The following is a 21087-nucleotide window of genomic DNA, read 5'->3' as shown; positions in this document are numbered from 1 at the left end:
AGATTGACTAGAGGGCATGGACTGGTTTGGTGAGGCCAACATCACGTAGGCAGATTCAGCCTGTTCAGGTCAAATGGGAGTCAGGAAGAACTCAAGCTAAGGAATACGTGTCCTTTAAGAATCATTGGCTCATGTATATGCCTATGTAAAGGGCAACAACTAAAATGGACGCTGCTCACAACCTGGAGACCTGTGGGCTCAGAATGAATTTGTCAATAACTTCTGCATTCATCATTGTATCGTGATGAAAATACACACACATATAAAACTTGCCATTTTCGTTTCTCTGATATCAAAATCATAGCAGAATAATGATATTTTAAACACAGGTTCAGATTTCAAAGAACCTCACCCTTTGATGGAACCTGCCTTTTTGGGGAAAAGGCTGACTCAGCCCTTGTCAAGTTCAAGGACTCTCAAGCTACAGCCAGATCCTTGGGCCTCTCCTCTACTCCTCATGGCCAGTCTTCCTTTTGCCCTTTCGTGGCAACAGAAGGGGTTTCCAGCCATGTCAGCCCTATCCTAGCCACAGTCCCGCACAGACTACCCAAGCTGTGCATGGACGTGGACGCGGTACATTCCGTCCTAGAAATGGGGCCAGAAGTCGTCTAGCACACTGCCCCCAGCAGCCACAGCATCCAAGCACTCCTAGGCTGATTCTGCAGGACCACACTGCTCCAGTGGGTGGGAGAATTCATCATCATCCTCTCCCCCGCTGGAGATCTATAACATCAGACAAGTGGGTCTTGTAGATCGTCCAGAAGGGCTATTCTCTTCCTTTCCTTTCTTTTCCTCCTACTATTCTGCCGAGTCAGGGACGGCTGGCGGAGGATCATTTAAAGTTGCTCCGAGAGGAAGTTACTGCTCTTTTGCCCAAAGGACCTATAGAAAGGGTCCCAGTTTCAGAAGTAGGCAGTGGTTGTTATTCACGCTACTTTCTGATTCTGAAGAAGAACAAGGGGCTAAAGCCCATTTTGCATCTTCGGACCGTCAATCTCTTTCTCAAAAAGGGGAAATTCAAAATGCTCACTGTTAGAACTGTGGGTCTCTAGTTGGTTGTGGTAGGTACCTTAGGCCAAATAGGGACCCTTGCTTCTAAGTCAGGGAAAGGAAGGACACCTTCTCAGATAGCCCCTGCTCACACCCTCTGTAGCTTGGCACAAGCAGCCAGGTTTATCTCCAAGGCAAATATGTTAAGTATTGGCAACTCCGCTCTCAGTAACCCAATGATGACACCACATGAGTTTCATAAAAAAACAAGTATATGTTTATATAAAAAGATATACGATGAGACCACACGATAAAAATCCAACCTGTGCGTATTTGTAATATTTCACCTGGCCGGTTATTAGGCCAGCAAGCCCTTGTAGGGTCTTGCGGTATTAATGAGCAATTCTAGATGAACCAATGCAGTTGCTATGCAGTATGTAATGCAAGAATCAAGCACTTCGCAATATAAACCTAATGCAGTTCGTTCTGCAACAGTCAGGCAGTTCATAATGCCAAAATAATGGAATTCGTAGTGCAACAATCAGGTAGGTCGTTATGCAAAATAATGCAATGCGTAATGCAACAATCAGGTAGTTCATTATGTAGAAATAATGCAATGCGTAAAGCACAAATCAAGCAATGCGTAATGCAACACTCAGGCAGTTCGTAATACTAAAATAATGTACTTGAGCACCAATCACGGTGCTCTGGCCGGTCTCTAGGCCACTCCTGCTGACTCGTGGTCAGCTACTGCCAAAATATGCACCCAACACGGATATAGTGTAAAGCAAAGTGTAGCTCCACACTCTGGCCCCGGTACTGCCACTCCTCTGCATGTACGAGCCGCAATGTGGACTTCAGCGGAGGCTCGGGCTGCAAAGTGAAGAAAGGCCGAGAGCGTTTTTCTCGTAGCCTGCACCACGCCCCAGGTGCGACACATGCACGCTCGCTGAGCATTACCTGGGGGGTGTGATATCACTCTCCCCGCGACTTCGTTGATCTTAGGCAGTGGAACACGGGCTCCACCACGACGGGGTTGGTTCAAGGTACTTCCTTGACAAAGACCGGCTCAGACCGGCGGCACAGCTCCTCTGGGGATGCCAGTCCGCACCGATGGCAATGACAAAGGTCTCAGGTTGCAACAGGGCACCCGCACACCCGCTGAGACTCACTTAAGCGCCAGGTGCCCACGATCACAGGGCAATCCTCACGAAGGTCTCAGGCTGCACAAAGCAATTGCACCCAGCGTCGCTGAGACTCACTTGGACTCCAGGTGCCCACGATCACAGGGCAATCCTCACAAAGGTCTCAGGCTGCACAAAGCACACACACACAGTGCCGCTGAGTTTCACTTGGACTCCGGGTGCACACGATCATGGGTCAGTTCTTACGAAGGTCTCAGGCTGCAAAAAGCACCCGCACACAGCATCGCTGAGACACCTCTTGGAAACTTTTATTTTCCTGTGTTTCCACAACAGGGAGTCAGCTCTCCTCTGGCCCTTGGGGACAAGTTACTTCAGGACACAGCACACAGCAAAGTCCTTTAAGCAGGGGGACACAGCACACAGCAAAGACCCGTAGCCACTCCTTGGTTAAATCAACAAACTACAGGCCAGCTCCAGAACACACAGCAAGGGTCAGTCCTTTCCTTCAGTTTCTTCAGCTGTTTCTTCCTTGGCAGAGGTTCCTCTTGACCACGAAGTAGTTTCCAATCCTTTTCAGTCTTGATCAATCCAGTCCAATCTAATGTTCAGGGGTTTCAGCTCTCACAGTTATACCCCTAAATGTCTTTGAAGTCTGTGTGTTCAGGAGGGTACTGACCCCTGTCCTAACCAGTTCTGAGTGTCTCCATACCAGTGCCACCTTCTTTCTTTGATTAGTAGGGGTCTGGATCCTCAATCACTCAGCAGGAGATGGAGCAATTGTTTTATGGTGGCAGCCCAGTCCTCTTCACCTCCAGGGGCTACTCCTCCCTCCTACACTCCAGATGCAGGTCAGCCTGTTGCTGTCTTACCTCCTCCCCTGGGTCAAGACATTCCCAAGATTCTATCACTATCAAATCTAGACAGTAAATCCACAACCAGGCAGAGACATACAGAAATGGTTGAACACAAAAACACAGCTACTTCTAAAAGTGTGGTTTCTAAACACACAATGGAAAAACCACCATCACTAAAATATGTTATTAAATTGTGAGTTCAGGCATACTAAACTTCACCTCTCCATCTTAAGCCTATGGGAAGACAGGCTGGAAACATTTTACACAGCCTCCCCATTCTGTCCTTTGGGCAAGATGGCCTTTCAACAGTGAAAAATGAAATGGAGAGTATTTCCCTGTCAGGACATGGTACACAACTCAGTTCATGTCCTACCTTTCACATACACTGCACCCTGTCCAGGGGGGTACCCTGGACCTACCATTGGCGTGTCTGATGTGCATAAAAAAGGAAGGGTAAAGCCTGCAGTGGCAGGCCTGAGTTCTCTCTTTAAGGCTACTGGTGTGGGTGGCACAATTAGTGCTGCAGGCCCACTAGTAGCATTTGTGTTACCAGCCCTGGCACACATAGTGCACTTTACTAGTAAAACAAATGTTCGAGGCATATGAGCTGCAGAATTCATACTTTTTGCATAGATCGCCATCTGGTGTTGGGCTCGAATGCTTGCACCTTGTTGTTGTCTTGGAACTATAGGAGACTTTGGAGCAGAGAAAGGCTCAGTAGGAAGAACAGGAGAAGAGGGTCTAAATGGTGAAGTTGCACAGTTTTTTTCTTTACAGGCACCTCAGGAATGTGTGGGGTGTCGAATTTTCTTTTGTTGGAGGGGGTACTTATATAATGGTCTGTTTTAGGGTCCACATGCAGTGTTTTCTGTTTCGGATCAATGGGATCTGTTAGAAACAGTTCCTCCTCGTTGGCGTGTGATTTCGGTGCCGATTTTTTTGGTTCGGGACGTGGTTTAGGTTTGTTTGGAACCTTTGAAGGGGTTTTTATGTCTTTCTGCTTCGTTGTAGAGTCCGAAATCTTCTTCGGATGCGAAGGTTTTTGAGGTGTCTTCGGCTCCGAGGTCTTTTGGTTTTTCGGTGCTGAAGTACTTGGCGCTGAGGCCTTTTTAGAGACAGCGGGATACGTTCCTGATTTCAGTGCCGACGGTGCTTTTGGGGCACTAATGTGCGGCTTGCTTGGTCCCGAGCTGCCGGAAGGCTTTTCTTTTGTCTGGGGGCGGGGCTTCTGAAGTGTTCTTTCGGTCTCGACTAAGGCCTTCAGGCGAAGTTTTGACCGGAGACTTCTTTTTGGGTGGGGTAGTGTCAGGGGCAGTTGTACTCTCTCATTGACCTGGAGTGATGTGGTCATCGGAGTCGCCGTCATCATCTTCTGATAAGATATCGAGCTCCTCTGAATCCTCTGCCTCTGGGACGTTGGGGCCTTCATTCAAGATATTTTCTGCCACTGGTGCTGATCGTTGCGCCATGACATGTTTTCGAGCCCGGCGATCAAGGATAGTTTTCTTGGATCGAAAAGAGGCGCAGGCCTGACAATGTTTTTCTTCGTGTTCAGGCGAGAGACAAAGGTTGCAGACCTTGTGATGGTCACTGGGTGGAAATTTAGCTCCACACTGCGGGCATTTTTAAATGGAGTCCTTTCCATTAGCCGTATGCCTGAATGGCATCGATAGGCCCAGCGGCCCACGGTTCCGACGACCGGAACCTTGTGATTCTTGAGTTATCACATTGAGGCACACAAACGAAACCATGCCATAGATTTGTGATGTTTTGCGCGTCGAAGAGGTCTGGAAACACGGTACCGAACCGCTGAAGTTACATCCGAACCCGATGGCGGAAAAAAAACAATCTAAAGATGGAGTCGATGCCCATGCGCACTATCGTCCAAGGAAGGAGTCACCTATCTTGTGACTACAAAGACTTCTTCCAAGACAACAACAAGGTGCAAGCATCCGAGCCCAACACTAGATGGTGATCTATGCAAAAAGTATTATATTCTACAGCTCTACATGCCAAGAACAGATGCACACTGGTAAGTAGCATTTGCCATACCAATTATGCACAAATAATTACCATTAAACTTTATACAGGGAGCACTTGCACTTTGACACTGATCAGCAGTGGCAAAGTGCCCAAAGCATCTAAGTTGGCATCACCATGTCAGAAAAAAGGTCTGGGGGAAGGCAAAATGTTTAGGGAACTTGAGCCAAAAAGGGCCAAGTCCAACACTCACTTTGGCTCAGGTCTTTTCTGCCCTAGTCCAAGAGGGCTGGTTGGTAGCGTTGGACCTGCAGGAGGCGTATTTTCATATTCCCATCCTACCGGGCCACCGGCGTTACCTGCCGTTCAAGGTGGTTCACGAGCACTTTCAGTTTATGTGCTCCCCTTCGGCCTTACCTGTGTCCCTCGGGTGTTCACCAAGGTGATGGCGGTGGTTCCATCTCAACTGCACAGGTCAGGGGTGTCAGTCTTCCCCTACCTCGACGACTGGCTGATGAAGGCGGGCTCGCCCCAGACAGTCGTCTCCCACCTTCAGACTACGGCGAACCTCCTGCATTCGCTGGGGTTCTCTATAAATGTGCCAAAGTCACACCTGACTCCTTCTCAGAAACTCCCTTTCATCTGAGCTGTTCTGGACACAGGGCAGTTTCGGGTTTATCCTCCCGAGCAGCGAGTCCAGGATATTCAGGCTATGATTCCGATACTTCAGCCTCTATCCTGGATTTTGGTGAGAATGACTCTGAGGCTGTTTGGCCTCATGGCCTCCTGCATCCTGCTGGTAAGACATTCGAGATGGTGTATGCAGGCTCTGCAGTGGGACTTGAAGTTCCAATGGGCACAGCATTGGGAAGAGCTCACCGTCGTGTTTCAGTTCTCGAAAGGAACTCCGAAGGATCTGCAGTGGTGGTTAACGAAACGAGATTGGGTCAACGGCAGATCTCTCTCCCTTCTCCAACCAGATTTCACAATCGTAACGGATGCGTCACTCCTGGGATGGGGCGGCCACATGGAGGAGATGGAGATCAGTGGTCACTGGTCTCCGGCGGAGACTGGCCTCCACCTAAACTTGTTGGAGCTCCGAGCGACTCGCTTGGCATTGAAAGCATTTCTTCCCTCTGTCAAGGGGAAGTTGGTGCAGTTGTTCACGGCCAACACCACCGCCATGTGGTACTGCAAGGAGCAAGGCGGGGTGGGGTCGTGGACCTCATGTCAGGAGGCTTTGCGTCTCCGGACATGGCTGGACAGCAGGCATAACCCTGGTGGTTCAACACCTGGTGGTGCAACGCAGCTGAACGCCAGGGCGGACGATCTGAGCTGTCGATGCCTGCCCGATCACGAATTGCGTCTCCAGTCGAAGGTGGCGCACGGTCTCTTTCAACAGTGGGGAGAACCTTGGTTAGATTTGTTCACCTCCGAAGAGAATGCGCAATGTCAGCAGTACTGCACGTTGGAGTTTCCAAGGAGGCTATCGCTCAGCAACTCCTTTCTTCATGAGTGGAGCTCAGGCCTGTTGTACGCCTTTCCGCCCATACCACTCCTGCCCAGGGTTCTGAAGAAGATCAGGAGCGACCAGGCCCAAGTCAATCTTGTGGCTCGGGACTGGGCAAGGAGAGTCTAGTGTCCAGAGCTTCTGAGAATGAGCTTCAATCCTCCGATCAGGCTGCCCCTTCGGGAGGATCTTCAGTCGCAGCAGCAGGGAAGGGTTCTCCACCCCAAACCTGTCAACTCTGCGCCTCCATGTGTGGAGATTGAGTGGCAGCAGTTGATGGCTTTTGACCTTCCTCCCAAAGTCTGTATTCTGGTGGCCCTCCACTAAGTCGGTATACGCCTGCCGTTAGCAGAAATTTGTATTATACTGTGCAGAAAGGTCCATTGACCCTCTTTCTGCTTCTATTTCTACTGTTCTTTTATTCATTTTCTCTCTTGCCCAACAGGGCTCTGCTTTGGGAACTCTCAAGGGTTACCTCTCTGCTGTCTGCTTTTTTGCGGCTGCCAGACCAGCCTTCTCTCTTTAAATCTTATGTTGTAAATAGATTTCTTAAAGGGCTGGCTCACTTGTTTCCACCCACGGCCTTTATGATGCCACAATGGGACCTTAATTTGGTCCTTACTTACCTGATGTGCGCTCCTTTCGAGCCTTTGCACAATTGTCCCCTCCGGCTGTTGACCATCTAAACAGCCTTCTTAGTGGCGATTACATCGCCTGGAGGGTGAGTGAATTGCCGGCGTTATCCAGCTTGCCTCCTTATCTTATGTCCTTTCAGGACAAAGTGGTGCTTCGCACCAGGGCATCATTTTTACCTAAGGTTGTGACCCCATTTCATCTGGGCCAATCCATTACTTTGCCCACCTTCTTTGCTCCCCCACACACCTCTAAGGAAGAGGAGCGTCTCCACTGTCTAGACCCAAAAAGTGCGTTGTCGTTCTACCTTGACCGCACAAAAGAGTTCTCAGTGGATGACCAACTCTTTGTGGGGTATGTGGGAGCAAGGAAAGGCAGTGCAGAAGAGAACCATCTCTCGCTTGGTTGTTCTCTGCATTAAAATCTGTTACGCCTTGGTGAAGAAGCAGTACCCTGAGGGATTAGGAGGCCACTCTACCAGGGGAAAGGCTGCGACTACGGTCTTGGCTCAGGGTGTCCCAGTTCAAGACATCTGTCAGGCAGCGACGTGGGCTCATTGCACACATTCGCGAAACATTATTGCCTTGATGGTCAAGAGCGCAGGGATGAGCACTTTGCCCGTTCAGTCCTGCAAGACTTCTTCGTCTAGGTCATGGGTCCGCAACCCACCGCTGGGATGGTATGGCTCGGGTATCTGATTCAAAGGTAAGGAATCTGCAGCTAGAAGTCTCTATCAGATGAACAAGTTATTTACCTTCGGTAACGCATTATCTGGTAGAGACTCTATCCAGGTGCAGATTCCTTACAGCCCCACCCATGCCTCCCCGCTTTGCGGACTAATGTAGTAAGTCTAGGGTTACTCCCCTTTCAGGGCCCTAGTTTTGCACACGATTACATCAGTCACTTCGTGGCTCTGCGCTTCTGGCTTGAAAAAAACAAAAAGTACTGACATCCGCGTGCCTGGGTGGAGCCTGTATAGGCACTGCGACGTCATAACCGCCGACGCTGACGTCACTTGGAGCCGAATGGAACCACCCGATGTCGCGCTCAAGGGGTATTGCTCAGCAAAAGTTTCCGGATCCAGCCTGATGCCTGGGAAATTCAAAGGTAAGGAATCAAAGGTTAGGAATCTGCAGCTAGATAATCTCTACCAGATAATGCGTTACCGAAAGTAAGTAACTTGTTGATATATGTGCATCTCTCAATTCTTATTCTTATCTCTCTAAGCTGTCCTGATAGACTAAGATCAATGAAGCATGTGAAATTATGTTGTTGTAGCTTGGTTTCAATTGTTTTATATGTTTGCTTCACGTTTTGTGATGTAGAAGCACTAGTGGACATAAAAATGATTCTGTAGACATATGCCAACCAATCATGCAAGTTAAGATTCATCAGTCCCTAATTCTATTGGGGTTACATTGCTTTAGAATTGGCAAAAGGATGGTTTATTTGAGATTTCATACAAACATACTTTACTCCACATCAAATGGGAATGGCATACGGTATTTACAAGCTCAACCAGGTAGGGGTACACACATTTTAAATCACCCTGATATAGCCCACTTGGGCTTCATTCCAAATTAACAAACTAATTAAAAAACAGTACACTAATGCTGAAAAAACTTTGTTGATATCTGCACATATTATATGTGCCTTAAAAGTCCCATGACCAATGAGTCTACGCTCATGCACTTTATGGAACACTATAGATTGCTTTAAGTTTGAACGGAGTTTATCATTAGAGCCCATATGATTTTTGACTTTCTGGTGCAGCATTGTATGTGCATGGATCGACTAATCTGACTTTGTTGAAATTTACAATTCTTAGAGGATTGGTAGTTCTGATTGTTTTAATTTTGTCTTGATTCCCATTTTTGATTCTCAAATTGATATGGAAGGGGATTGTACATACTGTGCAATGAATTGGCAGACATGAATTTCTTGTGGAATGCAATGTAATGCATGATTTCATGGAAAGTGTTTCTTCTATTTTCTTTGTAAATCACGTCACTTTTGAAAACACGTAATTGCATAAATTCTGTTCACAAGATGGCGCTGTGTGTGTGAGAAAAGCCGGTCACACGACCGAAACACGTTACCGAGTGGTTGCGCCGCAATAAAGACAGTTTATGAACTTTGATCCCGTGCTGTGTCAGAACCTGTTATGTTTAATGCACTACTGATACAGGCAGTGGACGAAATATATACATATGTGTCTGTGTATATATATATATATATATATATATATATATAATGTGTGTTTATAGAATCACCACAGATTTGCAAAACATAATATGCTATTTATTGCCATTGACAAGTGTGGGGAAGGGCTATAACTTAATAGAGCTGATGCCTCAAGTGACTCATGATGCCCTGCCCTCCGTCAACAATGGTAATGTATTGGATATTATACTCTGCAGATATACATGAATGGTTTATGCCGCAGTATTTTTCCATTTGTACTTTTACCAAAAATTATTTAAGCAAAACCAGGATGACAGAGGTTAAATTTGTGGAGTATGTTCAAATCATATTGAAAAGATCTCATGAGTGTTACGAGAGATGTTATCCTGTGTAAGTAATTGTTACACGCAATCTATAAGGCAGCCAACTCTGTTTTTCTCCTATCAATTTTTGCTGTACCGTGGGTTTATTAGTACAGTTGCTATATATATATAATTTTCTGCATAAAGTGGTCAGGGGTTCTGCACCTAGGTGGAACTATTAGGTGCTTATAATGATCAGTGGAGATTCCCTAAAGAAGTATATATCTCTTGGGTACTAATTCCAGAAAACTGTTCTCCCCTAATTAGAAAACAATGGACGATTGAATGCATGACTTTTAAGCTTAAAATAGGTAAGCATCTTAGGTCAATATTGAATGCATAGAAAATTTAAATTATACAAAATAGTCTCAAAAGCACCCAAACAGGAAAATTGCTGTCTGCAGACTGTGCGCCTGAAAATGGCAATCTTGCCATAAACACTCTAAAAGCCAGTCTTTGTTTGACCAAGTAATTTTGTTCGGTCATGATGCACATAACTGGATTCTCACTGTTACATGTGGGTGTATCTTGATGGGCAGCAATGATGTCAACTTGTGCCTTTGTAAGAATCAATCTCTTGTTTTCTGGGGATTCTAGTTGAAGGCAACCATGAAAATGAGGGTCTGTTGATGGGAAGACCTGAAGAGGAGCCAGATCATCCAATCACCGAGAACTCACTGCTAGAAATCCTTGATGGGGTCATCATGATGTATAACCTCAGTGTACATCAGCAGCTTGGAAAGGCAAGTAGAATGTATTGTTTTTGATGTTCCCTCTTAAGCAGGCAGTGGGTAGGAGAAGAATGGAAATGTTTGCCAATACTTTATGCTGCATTGCCTTTATTTCCACTACTGAAAACCAGTTTCCTCATTCAACTTGAGAACTGGTGGAGTTAAGACCCTAAGACTTCACTATAGTGGCCCAGGTAAACATGCCAACTGGCTTTTGGTTAGAAGATATCTAACTGGAGATGAGAGGCAGTCTTTTTGTGTTCCAGTGGGTGGGGATATTATGGCGAACGTAAGCTTTTTCACTTCTTTTTACCCTGCAAGGCTATCCATGGAATTACATTCAGGACTTCTAATAGTTCCTTGACAATGATGAAGTGTTAGTTGTACTTTGAGCCTCCTCATTGGTCACTGTAAGAAATGTTGAGCCTCATTTCAACATATGCTCAGTCCCAATGGGTAATTATACTCTTTTTGAAAGTCAACACTGCCAGATATGGTATTTACAAGGGACATACTTGCAACATCTATATAATTTATGCATCTCTGATGAGTTAAGATACATTATTACTTCATGCTTATTCCCTTTCGAGATGCCCAAACCTTGAAACTTGTGATGCTTACCCACACAATCTGTATAAAGGTTTGCTTGTTTAGGCACAAATCCGGATTAAAACTGGGACAGAAATACAGCACCAGTTATAAAATCAGTGCGGGCAAGGAATAGATCCCAGAAGAGGACGGGAGTACAGCACCCTTACGCGCCGGAGATGCCATTGGGGATGCTACCTGCATTGCCACATGCAGGGAACTGGTCCTCGTTGAGGGAACAGGCAGGGATCCAGGTCCTGGGAGACGTATATGAGGATGGGGAGCTGTTGTCATATCAGGTGCTGCGGTAGAAGTTTGATTTTCCTAAGGGTGCTTTCCTGATACATACGGCCCTAGTGCATGCGATACAAAGACATTGGAAAGAGGGACTTGCCGAACCTAAAACTACAATGGCATGTCAGTATGTGATGATGGCGGCTGGCACTTTAAAAGCAGTTACGTGCTTATATTCAAGGATGCTGAATGAGAGTTTGGTCCCATTGGACGGACTGTGCCTTTTCCTTTCACTACCCCGCACTTCAGATCTCTTTATCTCACTTTTGTGGGTTCTTTTCATTTCTGCTTTGTCACTGTAAATCCTAGTTTTCCCTTCCTCCTTATTCTTTATCTCTTCACTGCAGTTCTCTGTATTCCTGTGGGTCAAAGTCTGATGATGAAAAGTAAATGTTGGTCCCCACCAACTGCAAGCAATGGCACAGATTAAGCACAAGGAAAACAATGCCTCAAGAAATATTATTTTTCTTTTTTAAAGACTGACTGTCAAGGAGTTTGTGTATGGTTCAGAAGCTGGAAGTGGTACTAAGCATCTATTTCAGATACGCTACCTCAGAGCAGTATCTGGTAACTTATAATAGCCAGATCTGGTGTTCAGTGATCATGGACTCTCTCTGACCAATTCTTAGGTAACTCCAGGACACCATTGTACACTTGGGTGAACACATCTCCTTTTCGGAGGGGATTGGTCCTGGCCATTTACATCTCTTTGGGAACTAGTCTGTTTCAGGAATGCTGACATCAGTAGATAGCATAGGCAAGTCAAGCACTCCTTCCTCTCTGGGTACATTTTTGAAGACCAAATCTCACTCCACTCTGGTAACTTATCGGGCTCTCCTGTTGAGTCTCAACCGTATAAGACTGGTCTTGCTCCTAACTCCTCTTCTTCTCCATCAATTAAGGCTAGCGGTCAGTTGATGAAGGAGGGTGTTCAAAGGGGGAAGCCTGCTCTGTCAGTGAGTCAATGCAACTAGGTTTCTTCAAAGTGGTGCCCAGGAATTGTAACTCCTGGAAGCTTAAAGTACCTATATCCACTGACAGTACCTCATTGACACCCTGCCTTAATTAGTTCTGCCAAGCAATGACACCTGTCTCTCAACCACTTCCACTGTTAAAAATGAAAACACAACACACAGTAAAGCCCTCCAGTCAAATATTCATTTAATGCAAAAGTAGCAAATAGCACATCAAGCAATCTAAATACAATTGTCATTTGAACTAACCAGAGCTCTCACTAGAAACAGGTGCGATGGAGCTGAATTCTAAAATGAATCGTATTTATTCCTTACCTTAGAATTACCCCCAGGCATCAGACTGGACCCGGAGACTTTTTTCCGCAGCAGTATCCATGGTGGGTACAGTAGGGGGAGAAAGCATACCAAAGTCTGGCGAGGTGTCCAGACCACTGGCCTCACCCAATTCCTCTCTCCAGTTCATCTCTTCCAGCTGGTCTGCCAGAGGATCTACAGACCCCTCCCAGTCCTCCTCTCCTTCCTCTGGCTGCTACTAAGGAACGCCAGGGTAAAGCATGGTTACAAAAGTACCAGTCTGCTCCGGTACCAGCGTCGCTCGACGCTGAATCTCATTGATCTCATTGAATTCTTTGGCTAAGAGGGACAGGAAGTGCTGCCAGATGGTAGCGAATGATGCCGTGGATTGGGTAAGGGTGACTTGAATCCGCTCCATGCCCTGTTTATGGCAAATTTTATGTAGGCAACCCGTGTGCGTGGGACGTCTAGTAGTTCCCCAGAGCGAAAGGATATGTTGAACAGCAGGAAGGATATGTTGAACAGCAGACCCCATTGCTAGCCCCTTTTGCTTCCCTCTGACCGACTTTAGTGGGAATGTGGGTGCGTTTGGGAGCCCCAGAGTGTGTAGGCTACGGTCTGGGTTACCTTTGTTAAGGCGGGCTGGTGTCAAGTATTAATAAGTCGTGACCTTAACTGCTGTTTCCCTACTGGTAGTGTTTCTAGCTGTATGATGGGCCCTGTAGTATATGGCTTGCCAGTCCTTGTCGGTGAGGCTTCTCCCTAATTCGGCTTCCCATCTTTTCTGGCTGGCGGAACGGTGCGTAGGAGGCGGTGGGCTAATCATTTTATAGAGGTCTGTGATCGCTTGCCGGTCGGTTTCTTTAGTAAATAGCCATTTCCCATAGGTTGTGAGTCGTCTGCCAACCATCAGGCGAATATCCGGTTTGTGTCAGCCAATGCCTAATCTGGAAATAATGGTATTGCCGTGGGGCTGTTAGATTATACATCTCAGTTAGGTCGGACAGCTGAATGAAGCCGTCCAGGTCAAACAGGTGTCCCGCAGACCTGCATTCATAGTTTCTCCACTGCCCAAACACTTGTACCTCCAGCCCTGGAGTGAAGGCAGGGTTATCAAATAGCGGTGTTATAGGTGAAAAAAATGTGGTGAGCCCCCTTTTGACCGCCACCGTGTCCCAGACTCGCAGTATCGTGCGGGTGATGGGGGACCTGTTGATATAAGTCGGCATATCGCTCTGTCTTGGAAGAGCCATCTCTTCTCCGATTCGGGGCGATTCCACTCTAAAAAATATTGCAACTGTGTAGCCTGGAAGTATCTCAGCAAATTAGGGATCCCCAGTCCTCCCTCTAGCGGAGCGCTGTAGGCTACGTCTCGGCGCTTCCATGGGCATTTTCCAGCCCATATAAAATGGTGTCGTGTGTCGTGTGTCCTGTAGTTTCTTGAGCATTCCCATTGGGGGAGTCACTGGGATGGTCTGGAATATGTATAGGACATTGGGGTGGAGTTACATTTTGACTACAGCAACTCGACCCAAAAGTGATAGTGGCTGTTGCTGCCATCTCCTCACGGCTCCCTGTACTTGGGAGAGAAGATCGGAGTAGTTTCGATCGACAGTCTGCGTGGTGCTTGGTGTCAGGGTAATTCCTAGGTAAGGGATCGTGGCGTGAGATAGCAGTCCTCCAAATGTGAGAGGCCCACCGCCGAGCTTACGCGCGTTGCGGCTTAACGGAAGGAGCATGGACTTCCCGGTGTTCATTTTGAAACAGGATACTCTCCCAAAAGCCTCCATTTCCTTCAGGAAGGCTGGCACGGATTGTTTGGGGTTGTCAAGTGCAGCCAAAATATCATCGGCATAAAGACTGATGATATGAGGTTTGCCCCCGAATGTGATGCCCGCTATGTCAGGATTTTCTTTGATTCTCTGTGCAAGGGGTTCTATGTAAAGCGCAGAGAGAAGAGGAGATTGCGGTCATCCCTGCCTGGTGCCGCGTCTGATGTCGAAGGGTTGCGAGCCACTGCCGTTGACGCGGATCACTGCCCGGGGTGTATCATAGCAGCTGTCGATCCAGCCCCTGAAACGGTCTCCTATTCTGAAGAGTACCAGGGTCTTGTCGAGAAACCCCCAGTCCACCCGGTCAAACGCTTTCTCAGCGTCCACCAAAAGTAAAGCGCGTCGGAGTTGTTGTAGTGGGCTTTATCTATTAAGTGTGGGAGGCATTTGGTATTATTGCTGCACTGCCTGTTGGGAATAAAGCCCGACTGATCGAGCTCTATGATGCCAGGTAAGCACGGGCCCAGTCTCGCAGCCAAAATCCCTGTAAACAGTTTTAGTTCCAGGTTGAGCAAAGATATGGGTCTGTAGGCTGCGCACTGGGTAGCGTCCTTGCCTGGCTTTGGCAGTATTATGATGTCAGCCGCGAGCATGTCCGGAGGGATGGAACCCAGCCCTTGGAAGGAATTGAATAGTCTGGTCCGGATCGGCACTAGTAGAGGGCAAAATGTCTTATAAAAACCGGCCGAGAAGCCATCCGGCCCTGGTGCTTTCAGAGGCTTTAGGCGCGCTATTGCACTGATCACTTCCTCCGTCCGGATCGGTGCATCTAATGAAGCAGCACCTGCCGCGTTAAGTGCAGTGACAGCCGCCCCATTAAGATAGTTTTCCCCCCTTTTGTCCAAAGAGAGATCTTTGCTGTAGAACGAGGCGTAGAAGGCCCGAAAGGCCTCCACTATTTTGTCGTCGTCTTACAGAGCCTGACCCTGAGCGTCACGGAGGATGGTAATTTCGGACCTTTGGACGCGCCCTGAGCTTGCTTGCTAACAGTCTCCCTGTTTTATCGCCTCCCACATAGTAAGTGTGCCGCAGCCGGAGGGCTGCATACTCTGCGCGGTCTAAGTCCAGCCCGACGAGTTGCGCCCTTGCCGCCTTTAACTGTCGCCAGATCCTGGGGGCCCTGGTACGGCTGTGTACCCCCTCTAATTCGAACATCTGTGCGGAAAGCATCTCCCTTCTTTCTTTCCGGTCCTTGGCCTCTGCTGCTGATATAGGAATGAGGTCCCCCTGAATAACTGCCTTGAGTGCTCCCCAAACCGCCGTCAGAGGTACGTCCGGATTATCGTTAAGTGTGAGGTATTCAGTGATGCGTTTGTGCAATTGTTGGGTGACCCCTTTCCGTTGCAGAAGGGCCTCTTGCTGGCGCCAACGGCCTTTCCGTGTTTTGGTGCGGGAACGGTTATCTTGAGTGTGACTGCATCATGATCGGAGAGTGCGGCTCTGACAATGTCCACCTCTGTTACTGTTGCGGCAAGCTCTGAGGACCCCACAAAGTGATCTAACCTAGCATAATTGCGATGCACATGGGAGTAAAAGTGTAGTGAGTAGTGTGAGGATGTGCCTCCCGCCAGATGTCTAATAGGCCCCTATTAACCAACCACTGCTTTCCCTCTGAGGCAATTGCCCCTGTGGAACTGTGCCGGTGACACGATTTATCCATCCCCTGGTCCATCACCAGGATAAGGTCCCCACCCACTAGGGTGAATCGTGTTGGGTGTTCAAGAGTGTCAGACAAGGCCCCCTGAAGAAAAGATTATTTTCCGGAATAGAGGACATGTATGGACCCTATGACCAGAGACTTCCCCCGAACCCGTTCGTTATAAGTAAGGAGCCTGCCCTTGATTTCAGCAACCTTGTCCCCCATTTGGCCCCTAAAGTGTCTAGTGAAAAGTATAGCCACCCCCGCCTTCTTCTCAGTGGTAGAAGAGTAGTATTGGTGTGGGAAGGCTCTGGAGAGCATTCTGGGCCAGTCTTTGGAGAGAAGGTGTCTTTCCTGCAACAAACAAATCGAAGCGCCTGAGCACTCCAAGTACGATAACACGGCCCACCGCTTGATAGGGTTATTAAGCCCCTTTATATTTAGGGTAATCACCCTCAGGGTGGTGTCTGACATGGATCCCTCCGTCGTGAGAAATGCCTATATCCGGGGGAAGCTGCCCCCTTACGAAGACTCACAGGATTCCCCCCTTTGTGTGACACACCGGTACCCGCCCCCACACCTGTCCCCCAGACCCTCCGAACCCACCTTCCCTCCCCCCCAACAAAACACACCCCCATCCCCCCTCCCTAACCCCAACTGAGCACCCCCTCCAATCGGTTAAAGTCCAGTGCCTGCCTTCCCACTTCGCAGGCATGTGGTGAGTTACCTGTGGGAGCGTGGAGCCTCAACGCCGTTGGCCCCGCCCCCTGCCACCTATGAGTCACAGCAAATGTGTCCCCCTCTATAAAGTAAGTTAGGCGAGAGGTGAGGTATCTCTGGATACCTCAGTCACGGCCACCAATCTTTCCTGAGACAGGGTAGCTTGATCTAGTTTCAGGCTAGCTGTTTTTGAGAGTCTTCGTCTACGCACTTTTTGCCACCCGCCATTTCGTGGTTGTTGGGATCGGGGTGGCGAGAGTTCAGGATCGGTGTCGGAGAGGCCCAGAAGGTTGCATGTTTCCTGAAGGGACCTCATTTGATGCAGCGTTCCGTTCCACCAAAAGATCAGTCTAAATGGGTGGCCCCAAGAATATGTTACCCCTTTGTCTCTTAGGAAGGTTGTGATTTCTTTAAACGCCTTTCTCTTCTGGAAGGTGATGGCAGAGAGGTCCTGGAAGGGTGCCACCGAGTGACCTTGGTATTGTATGGGTTGTTTCAGTCTAGCTTCTTTTAGGATACTCTCTTTTAAGGGGAAATCTGGAAGAAAGGCGTGAATGTCGGGTGGGGGGGCAGAAGCTTGTTGCGGTGGCCCCACTCTGTGCGCCCTGTCAATCCGAATGTCAAGTTCTGGGCCTCCGCCGAGGATATCTCTGAATAGACCGTGTAGATATTGTGTTAAATCTGCTCCCTCTACGGTCGATGGGACCCCCCGGACTCGTATGTTGTTTCGTCGCGATCTGTTTTCGAGGTCTTCAGCATGTGCCTGGAGGGCCACCTGTTGCTCTTTGAGACAGATGAGTTCTTGTTGAAGGTGTTCCAGTTCTTCACTCCTGGTATGGTTGTTGTCCTCGATTGCGGCCAGGCACTCCCTCAGGCCATCCACGCCGCGCCGTAGCTCTCGCACCTCTCCTGCCACCTCCTGTTTGAGTGTATGGAAGTTCTCTCAGAGAGAGTTGAAGAGCGATTCCAGAAACGCCCGGGTGATCGGTGTCTCTCCCTCTGCTTTGTCCGTCTGTTGTTTGGGTTGGGGAGGGGAAGGAGGGCCTTTGTGCCCTCTGTTGGGTCCCTTTAGAAGCAAGTCTGTGATGGTGCGCTCTCCTTTCTTGCGCGTTGAGGCCATGACCGACCGTCCACCACAGAAAGCCCTTGCCAAGGGCCTTGGTGTTTGGGTGCGGGTGCCCCTGGGGCTCCGAAAGGTCTCCGCTGCTGGTCTGCGTCCCTCGATTTAATCAGTTGCTTTGTCCCCAGGTGTCCAGCGGGAGTTCCAGACCTTGCCTCTCTCTCCCCGGCGAGAGCAATTGCGCTGTAGCAGTGATGTGCAAGCGTAGAACCAGGCCCACCCCTCTCCGCTTTGGCTGTTGGTAGTCTCTATGAGTGAGGGCTCACTCCGGGTCCCGCTGGGGCGGGATTGTCCATCCCGATGAGCTCCCGCAAGCGCTGGGCGCCAACCGGTGAGATGGTCAATGGCCAGGCCCGTGACTCCGCGGCGCCTCCTCATGCCGCAACAGGCCCGCAGCCTCGGTCTCCGATGCGCGCCACTGCCGGTGGGGTCTTTACGCGTGGCACACTCCATACATTTCAATGGAGCCCCGTCAACCTGGCATTGGACTAGATGGTGCTGTTCAAGTTGTGGGTCAGCGGGCCCCCGGAAGGCACAGCTGGTCGCTCTCGATGGGGCCTGGTTCCAAGCCCGCTTCTCCACTCCAGGTGCCTTTCCACTTAGTAGCCCCCCGTCCGGGTGGCAGCTCCCCGGGCGATTAGCTCGCTGCAGGCGTACCACCTCCTTGCGCTCACCATCTGTCCGTTGCGAGGCAGTGCTTGTGGCCTCGGGGCAATTCCGGATGGCGTCCCAGCTAGAGGCCGCCATTCCTCCTTTGTTGGGCTAAGCTCTGAGCCCCGGCCACAATTTTCGGAGCGCCGTCCCGGTGCGCCTACAGTGGAGGCGGGCTCCTTGGTTGTCGGGAGAGCCCCCCTGGTCGGACGGTGGGCCGATAGAATCCAACAATTTGGGGGGGGGGTTGGTAGGCCCCTCTCGCTGGCGTGGCAGATGTCTCCGTAGGGGCCGGGCCTCAGATTCGCCTCCCCATTCCATTTCAGCAATGCAGGTGCCCGTTCATGGTGGCGCCGCCCTTGGCGAGACACACAGAGCGGCTGTCCTCTACTCCCACTCCGCACCTTGTGTCCTGCACGATATGACCCCCTTAGCTTGGCGGCAGCCCTTGTCAGATCTCTTGCAGGATGGCCTCCCTCCACGTGGTGCTAGGCCCTGCAGCCCCTGCCTAGATTTTCAGCAGTGCTGAGCTGTCTGCGGGGGGGGGGGCTTCTCCAGGCCCCCCGCAATGCCGGTGAAGAGGGCACCGCGGCTTGGACGGTTCCTGTCGAGGCCCACACCCAGGCGAGCTGGAAAGCAGAACTGGAGGGCAGTTCGGGCCTCTGCGGCCCCGGTCTTTCTATCGGCAGCTGGATTCACAACCATCCTGGACCAGGCGTCATTACACAACCCCAGACTCGGGGTGTGGCGGTAGTTGTTCCGCTGTGTAGCTTTCCCAAACTTCTCCCCGGTGAAGCTCCCCACCTCCTCGCTGGTACTAGCCACAAACAGCGGTGCTGGGGGAGGATGTATGACGTTACAACGCATACTTTTACCACGCCTACCATTACCACGCAATTTTTACAACGCAGGATCCATTACAACGAAGTACCATTACCACGCATGTATTTACAACGCATATACCTTTACAACGCATACAATTACAACGTAAGTATTGGTAAGTATATAATATTTTTTACAATTTAATTTAATTAAAATTAATATAATGTAATTTAATTTAATTTAATCAATTTAATTTAATTTAAATTTAATTATATTTAATTTTTACCCTGTACCCTTTTACCCAAAACTGACCCTGAACCCTAAAAATACCCCTTTACCCAAAAACCCAAAACTGACCCTGAACCCTAAAAATACCCCTTTACCCAAAAACTCAAAACTGACCCTGAACCCTAAAAATACCCCTTTACCCAAAAACCCAAAACTAATCCTGAACCCTAAAAATACCCCTTTACCCAAAAACCCAAAACTGACCCTGAACCCTAAAATACCCCTTTACCCAAAAACCCAAAACTGACCCTAAACCCTAAAAATACCCCTTTACCCGAAAACCCAAAACTAATCCTGAACCCTAAAAATACCCCTTTACCCAAAAATTGAAAACTGACCCTGAACCCTAAAAATACCCCTTTACCCAAAAACTGAAAACTGACCCTGAACCCTAAAAATACCCCTTTACCCAAAAACTGAAAACCGACCCTAAACCCTAAAAATACCCCTTTACCCAAAAACTGAAAACTGACCCTAAACCCTAAAAATACCCCTTTACCCGAAAACCCAAAACTAATCCTGAACCCTAAAAATACCCCTTTACCCAAAAATTGAAAACTGACCCTGAACCCTAAAAATACCCCTTTACCCAAAAACTGAAAACTGACCCTGAACCCTAAAAATACCCCTTTACCCAAAAACTGAAAACCGACCCTAAACCCTAAAAATACCCCTTTACCCAAAAACTGAAAACCGACCCTAAACCCTAAAAATACCCCTTTACCCAAAAACTGAAAACTGACCCTGAACCCTAAAAATATCCCTTTACCCAAAAACTGAAAACTGACCCTAAACTCTAAAAATACCCCTTTACCCAAAAACTGAAAACTGACCCTAAACCCTAAAAATACCCCTTTACCCAAAAACTGAAAACTGACCCTGAACCCTAAAAATACCCCTTTACCCAAAAACCCAAAACTGAGCCTGAACCCTAAAAATACCCCTTTACCCAAAAACCCAAAACTGAGCCTGAACCCTAAAAATACCCCTTTACCCAAAAAACCCAAAACTGACCCTGAACCCTAAAAATACCCCTTTACCCAAAAACCCAAATAATATTTTTAATAAAATAATATACTTACCAATACTTACGTTGTAATGGTATGCGTTGTAATGGATCCTGCGTTGTAAAAAATGCGTGGTAATGGTAGGTCGTTGTAAAAGTTGCGTTGTAAAGGTTGTATACCGCTGGGGGACACTGTAAGCTCAGTTTTGCAGGAGGAAGGAGCCCGGAGCTGGGAACCTCACATAGACACGTCCGTCTAGGTCGCCATCTTGGCCACGCCCCTCATTGGTACGATTTTCAAAGAATATTTGTAGTTTGCAAAAATCGACACCTAGAAGAAATTTCACAGAAAAACAGTCAATTGTTTCCTATGGAAGAAAATTCAATTTGCAGGTAAGTGCGGTTAAAATTCAGGGTGTGTGCTGGGCTAAAAGGTGCAGCACTGAGGTCTCTCCTAATAACAGGTGAGT

At 48.4% G+C, this 21087-nt stretch overlaps 1 protein-coding gene across 3 annotated transcripts in view; it reads left to right on the top strand.

Annotated features, from left to right (window-relative positions):
- RNF123 (ring finger protein 123) overlaps positions 1–21087 on the top strand; it is a 1600675-nt gene that overhangs the window by 638891 nt on the left and 940697 nt on the right. For all 3 annotated transcript variants that reach the window (XM_078661207.1, XM_078661208.1, XM_078661206.1), the window contains exon 24: positions 10256–10401. In XM_078661207.1, the coding sequence (XP_078517333.1) occupies positions 10256–10401 (146 nt within the window). The remainder of the gene's footprint in view (positions 1–10255; positions 10402–21087) is intronic.

Source organism: Lissotriton helveticus, chromosome 9 (assembly GCF_964261635.1).
Source record: "Lissotriton helveticus chromosome 9, aLisHel1.1, whole genome shotgun sequence".
Classification (NCBI taxonomy): domain Eukaryota; kingdom Metazoa; phylum Chordata; class Amphibia; order Caudata; family Salamandridae; genus Lissotriton; species Lissotriton helveticus.
This window is presented reverse-complemented; position numbering and strand designations above follow the sequence as displayed.